The sequence below is a fragment of the Suncus etruscus genome, chromosome 17, assembly GCF_024139225.1.
Source record: "Suncus etruscus isolate mSunEtr1 chromosome 17, mSunEtr1.pri.cur, whole genome shotgun sequence".
NCBI lineage: Eukaryota > Metazoa > Chordata > Mammalia > Eulipotyphla > Soricidae > Suncus > Suncus etruscus.
In genome coordinates, this window is record NC_064864.1 from 74,648,966 (window position 1) to 74,655,455 (window position 6,490).

The 6,490-nt window shown below is 64.8% G+C and overlaps 1 protein-coding gene and 1 long non-coding RNA gene across 3 annotated transcripts; one reads left to right on the forward strand and one right to left on the reverse strand.

The window, feature by feature from the left end:
* Window positions 1–458: 458 nt before the first annotated feature.
* LOC126033371 (uncharacterized) lies at window positions 459–2,062 on the reverse strand. Of its 2 annotated transcripts, none has more exons than XR_007504442.1 (3): window positions 1,916–2,062; window positions 1,393–1,575; window positions 459–855 (listed from the first exon to the last, which is right to left on the reverse strand). It is a non-coding gene; the product is annotated as an uncharacterized LOC126033371 (long non-coding RNA). The 2 variants fall into 2 exon arrangements; XR_007504443.1 differs by having other exon boundaries at window positions 1,904–2,062.
* A 15-nt stretch (window positions 2,063–2,077) lies between these two features.
* Window positions 2,078–3,817, forward strand: KBTBD11 (kelch repeat and BTB domain containing 11; the record flags this gene model as incomplete). The annotated part of the gene is made up of 1 exon (XM_049790474.1): window positions 2,078–3,817. A coding segment is annotated over one exon (1,740 nt), but the record flags the coding sequence as incomplete, so codon positions are not given.
* Window positions 3,818–6,490: the final 2,673 nt, after the last annotated feature.

The following is a 6,490-nucleotide window of genomic DNA, read 5'->3' on the forward strand; positions in this document are numbered from 1 at the left end:
GGCAACGAAGGGTAACAGGGAACAGATGGTTCGGCCTGTCGCTCCCTGGGAGCTGGAACCCACAAGCAGATGCTAGAAAGGCCATTCCCTGGCAGGTTCCTGACTCCTTCACTTCCTCCACCTGGGCACTCTGCCAGCTTCCCCGCCCCTGCAAGAGTCCCGCCCGCCCGCCTCCATCTGCTACATTTCAGATCCAGAACCACCCAGGACTGTGGTGTGTGTGTGGGTGTGTGTGTGGGTGTGTGTGTGTGTGCGTGCGTGTGTGGTGTGTGTGTGCTTGTGCGTGCATGGCCAGAAGCCTGGGTTCCCGAACAGCTGTGAGCAGGGCACTGGGCCTCTAAGAGCCCTCTTAAGCCCCTCCAGCAGGGGATGGTCCAGGTCCCACCAGCAGGCCATGTCCACAATTCCTCCAGCAGAGGGTGCTCTGGGAAATCAGCCAGTCCCTCCAGCATGAGGATGCTATGGGAGGTCAGCCCATGCTTGTACCTCGAGCACCAGGGAGTAGAATTGAGGGCACCTTGTGTTGCCTTAAACAGTGCCCCTGACAGACACAGCTCGTTCCCAAGTTTAACTTCCTGAGTTACCCCAAGGGTTGCCACTCTTTTCCCTGGGACTCTGTGCCTAGGAGTCCAGGGGCAGGGATGAGGTTGGTGAGCCCCAGAAGGATTGTTCCCAGGGGTAGGTACTCAGGCTCTGGCACACAGCAGAGTAGATGTGTGCGGCTTCTGCACGGCAGGAGGGAGGGAGGTTCTTTTTATATCCTGCACAGTCTGTTTGTAGGAGGCACCATGCTGTGGGGAACAGCCACGGTGAATGCACCAGGACCCCAAGTGTTCACAGGCTGTGACTTCAAGGCTGTTCAAGACAGCAAGAGGAGAGGACGCCAATTCAATGATGTTGAAATGCTGGTTCTTCCTGACATGCTGTCATGCCGAGAAATGCACAGGCTGAGTTGGGTCCCCAGAACTGCTGGCTGGAGCAGCTGACCTTAGCTCTGGGCCTCATCACAGTTGTTTCCACACAATGTATAGACCAGGGGAGATCCGGGTATAACCCAAGAGCTGCTGTCAGGGTCAGTCTGAGGATGGCCCATGGGGGCCAGTGACCCTCAGATCCAGATGCCAGGAGTCGGATCCGTCTCCACCCCCTGGAGGCATGCTGCTGACCCCATGGCTGTCGTGTTAGAGCCCAGGCACATGACCCAGTGGGCCATGCAGAGGAGGCCCCAGGCCTCGTGAGTCCATCCTGTTAGGAGTGCTGCAGTGTACTGGTCCCAGGCAGGACTGATCGGCAGTTCCACAGTTCAGTAAAGCCAGAACAGCAGGCGCTGTACTTCCCCTCCACCCACCCCCACCCCCGCCAAGCGCCACAATCTGGATGGAAAGCACATACCCCAAGGTCTGTCTCTGTCTTCCCGGCAGGCACCACCAGACGATGGTGAAGTTTCTGGGGAGGCCTGAGGGGCTGGTGAAGACCGACTCTGGACGGTGGGAACCCCAGCGGAAAGGCCCCTCCTGCAGCAGCCAGGCCGGATGCCAGGACACGGGACAGACATCCTCCAGCTGACCCTTCGTCCTAGCAAACAGGAGGCACAAAACTTTCCAGGGCGGCCCCTGCCCAAACAGGCCTAAACAGGGTGCCCCCCCCCCCAGCTCTGCGAGTCAGAAGAAGCTGGAAGAGGGTCTGAGGGGCCGAGCTTGGCTCTCCACCGCCCTCCAGCCCCCTTGGCACAAGCCCTGTCCCGCCGCGCGCGCGCGCGCCCTTTGTGCGACCCTCAATCCCCGCAGTGGACCACGCCCCTGTGCGGACAGGGCCCCGCTGCCCCGCAGCCCACTGCAGCAGCCAGGCGCGCCCAGTCAGTCGAGCTGCCATGGAGACCCCGGTAGCCGCCTGCGTCCTGTACCCCGGGGACGACCTGGGCCTTGAGCTGGGGGCCGCCTTCCCCTCCGGAGAGCCCGGCCAGGCGGGGTGCGCGGGCGGCGCGGCGGACAGCCCCGGAGAGACGAGCCCGCAGCCTGCGGATGCGGCGTCCGGGGAGCGCGCGTCGTCGCCGGCGCTCGCCCCCTGCGGCCCGCGCGCGTCCCTGGGCTTCCGCGCCGGCCACGGCTCCCCGCCGCAGTCCGGTGCGTGCGCGGCTGCGGACGCGGCGCCTTCCCCGCGCGCGGCGCGGACGCAGCGGGCCGCCGCCGGGAGCCCGGAGGAGGCCGCCCCGGAGAGCCCGGAGGAGGGCGGCGGCGGCGGCGAGGCGACGGCGGCGGGGCGCGCGCCCTTGCCCTTGCCCTGGCCGCCCGGGGCGGGCGCGGCGCTCGGCGAGCCCGACCTGGTCCTCGAGGTGCCGGGCGGCCAGCTGCGCGCGCACAAGGCGGTGCTGGCCGCGCGCTCCGACTTCTTCCGCGCGCGCGCGTCGCGGGACGTGCTGCGGGTGCCGGGCGTGGGCCTCGCGGCGCTGCGGCTGCTGCTGGCCTTCGCCTACAGCGGGCGCATGGAGGGCGTGCGGCCCGACAACGTGGCCGAGCTGGCGGCGGGCGCGCGCCGCCTGCAGCTGCCCCGCGCCGCGCAGTGCGCCGCCGACGCCGTGGCGCCGCAGCTGAGCCTGGCCACCTGCCTGGACGTGCTGGGCGCCGCCAAGCGCCAGCGGCTGGGCGAGCTGCGCGACGCGGCGCTGCGCTTCATGAGCGACCACTACCTGGAGGTGCTGCGCGAGCCGGCCGTGTTCGGGCGGCTGTCGGGCCCCGAGCGCGACCAGCTGCTGCGCCGCCGCCTGCGCGCCGGCCGCGCCCGCCTGCTGGCCGCCGCGCTGGGCCCGGGCCCGGGCGGGGAGCGCGCGGGCAGCCGGCCGCAGAGCCCGGGCGCCGGGGCCGAGGGCGAGGGCGAGGGCGAGGGCGAGGCCGCCGCCGCCGCCGCCGTCTACTGCTACGAGCCCGCGGCCGGCGGGTGGCGCGAGCTGACGCGGCTGCCCGAGGACGCGCCGACCCGCGGCTGCGGGCTGTGCGTGCTCTGGAACTACCTGTTCGTGGCGGGCGGCCTGCGCCCCGCGGGCCCCGACGGCCTTGCGCGCGCCTCCGACCGCGTCTTCTGCTACAACCCGGCCACGGGCCGCTGGAGCGCGCTGCGGCCGCTGCGCCAGGCGCGCTCGCAGCTGCAGCTGCTGGCGCTGGACGGCCACCTGTACGCCGTGGGCGGCGAGTGCCTGCTGAGCGTGGAGCGCTACGACCCGCGCGCCGACCGCTGGAGCGCCGTGGCCCCGCTGCCGCGCGGCGCCTTCGCCGTGGCGCACGAGGCGGCCGCCTGCCGCGGCGCCATCTACGTGTCCGGCGGCTCGCTCTTCTGCCGCCTGCTGCGCTACGACCCGCGGCGCGACGAGTGGCAGGAGTGCCCGGGCAGCGGCAGCCGCGAGCGCTCGGCCGACATGGTGGCCCTGGACGGCGCCCTGTACCGCTTCGACCTGTGCGGGGCCCGCGGCGACGGGGCGGGTGCGGGCGGCGTGCGCGTGCTGCGCTACCACTGCCTGGCCAAGCGCTGGAGCGCGAGCGCGGCCGCCCTGCGCCCGCCCGGCCCCGCCGCCGCCGCCGCCACGCAGCCCTTCCGCTGCGCCGCGCTGGACGGCAGCATCTTCTGCGTGAGCCGCGCGGGCACCTGGCGCTTCGTGCCCGCGCCCGACGGCGACGACGCGGGCGGCAGCTTCCAGGCCGAGCCGCTGGGAGCGCCGCCGGACGTCCGCGGCGTCCTGGTCCCCTTCGTGCTCAACCTGCCGGAGGAGAAGCCGGAGCAGGCCGAGGGCGGGGATGAAGAGGCGGCCGAGAGTGGCGGCATGTAGCGCGGGGCGGCCCGTGGGTCCAGGCCCGGGCCTGAAGAGGGCCAGGGCCTCTGTCCCCTCACCGCGCGTCTCCCTGCTTCGCTTTGCTTCACCGTGCGCCGGGGGTGGGAGGTTTGGGGTGACTGCGGCAGGCCCGGGGGGGCTCAGAGCCCACTCGGCCCCGGGAAGGGTGTGGGGCCCAGAGCTGAAGTGCGGGCTTGGGTGGGTGGTCGTGGGGTGCGCCTCATAGTCGGGGCGAACTTTGTATCCTTGGGGTCAGCTTGAATGGAACAGCGGAGGAGAGTAGGCGGTCGCCGCTGTGGGGTGCTCCGAGAAATGGGCGTTTGACCTCGAAGCTGAGCTGTGACCACGGGGAGAACTGGCCGAAGGGGGCTGGTGTTGATTGGTCAGGTTTTAAGTGGCCACTGGCAAGGAAAGCTTGGCGACCAGTTTCCAGCCCTGCTTAGTTTTGGGGCCACACCAGGCGATGGTCAGGGGCTACTCCTGGCTCGGGGGACCATATGGGTCTCCGAGGTCCGTTCTAGATGAGCACGCGCAAGGCAAACGCTCTACTGCTTGCGCCACCGCTAGGCCCCCTCCAGCCCTGCTTAGGAGTCAGGATTTGTGAGCTCCAAACACTCACGGCGACAGCTTCGCTGTAGGCCAGACCTCTGGTCCGGAGAGTTCTATTTTCCTCTGCCACCAACAGGGGAGGAGCAGGATAGGACATGTGTGTACAAGTGCCCATGGGTGTGTACATATGTGTGAGACATGTATATACATGCACATGGATATAAATGCAGGTGAATGCACACCTGAAACACCGGGACATGCGCTCAACAGGCTCACATGTATGGCCATGCACGTGTGGTCTAGAAACATATGAACTTATAGGTGGGCGCACATGCTCAGGACATCCACAAGCATACAGACACACAAGAACACATGTATATGGTGACATTGTTTGGGCACATTGTTTGAACCCACGGGAACTCTTGTGTACCACATACATGCTCACACAGATGCACATGCACACACTTAGGGCTCTGCCCTGCGACGGGAGGCTCTATTCTCGGTGACACGGAGCCAGTGCTTATGTCCTATGCCTTTATCCCGATTTGTCATCAGGCTGCAGGTCCAGCGACCAGATGCTTCCTCAGGGGTCCTTGTCTGGCTGCAGGACACCCCTGTGCTCACGGCTGCTCCCTCGTGCTCCTGCTTAGGGTAGGCTGGAAAGGGCCCAAGAAGCATTCTGGAGTGCTCTGAAGACAGTGCTCAGTCCCTGCCCACCGCTTGCCTGCTCCAGCATTAAACACCTCTGAGGGCCGCAAGGTGGACTGTTGCTGCAGATGTGTGCCAGCCCAGGATGAACACGTGTGTGCAGGTCCTGTGGAGAACAAGCACATGGCCAGACTGTACAGCGATCAGTGAACCCACTGTGCCTTGTCAGAAGCCCGGGGTCTGCCTGAAGTCTCTGTGTAGCCACTGTGGCAGGCAGTAGGACGTGGTAGGATGTTCCAGGCTGCTGGCCCGTTGGTGGATGTGTGGCAGTATGTCATCTTCTTCAGAGCCTGTACTTGTGAAACGGAGCCGGCTGTGGGGTTAGAAGCCACTTGCCTGAACGTTGCATGTGCCAGTGGAATGAAACGTGGGGTTTCATCTAGGTTTCGTGTACGCACCTACATTCCACCTTAGGCATCAGCAAAGCAAGAAACAGACTTCACCTGCCTGGTTTTCCCTTACAGACATGAACTCCAGAAGCGGCAGAGAAAACAGCACAGGAAACTCTCCATGCAAGAAATGTGTCTCCTATAGCCATGTTTTATTTTCTCTCTAGAGTCCTATTATTTATGCTAACACTTTTCTATGACTAATATTTTCATTCCGAACCACTCAAGCTCAGAGATGAGCATCACTGTGACGTCCCTTGGAAAATCACCCGCCCCTCCCTGCAATGTTCACTGTGGAAAACAAAATGTTGGCTCTGAGTTTCCAAAGTGGAATTGTGCTGTGGGAAGGGGGAAGGAAGGGACATGGGTTGGTGGTGGTGGTGGGGGAGGGCACAGAGCTCGGGTGTGGCTTAGGTGTTTTGAAGTCTGGAAGAAGCCTGCTTGCAGGAAGTATGTATGTGTTCGTGTCTGTGTCTGGAAGCGAAGCCTGCAGGATGTGTGTGTGTGTGTCTGTGTGTCTGTGTGTGTGTGTCTGTGTCTGGAATCGAAGCCTGCTTGCAGGAAATGGTATGTGTGTGTGCCTTTCAGGATCACCTGAAAAGGATACACCGTGTGTGTGTGTGTGTGTGTGTGTGTGTGTGTGTGTGTGTGTGTAGGTGTGTATAGGGCCTTCCAGGCCTGCCCAGCTGCCCTCTTGCAGGAAGGGGCAAGAACCAGACGGGTGGGGGGAGAGGCTCAGAGTCGAGGGAGCCTGCTGGTGTGTGTGTCTTGCAGGAAGGGGCAAGAACCAGATTGGGGGTGAAGAGCCTGCTGGTCTAGGCCTCATCCCTGCAAGACCGCCTCCTCCTACCTGGGTAGTGCGGAGCCAGGTGGCCTTGGGCATGCCTGGTCAGTTCCTTCTGACCTCCAGTGAACCGCTACAGTGAATGCCCTTCCCACCAGCCAGGGAGGGTGGAGGGAGACGCCCTGCTGCCCTGGCTGGCCTGACCTGAGCCTGTGCCCCTGCAGAGTTCTGTGCTCAGAC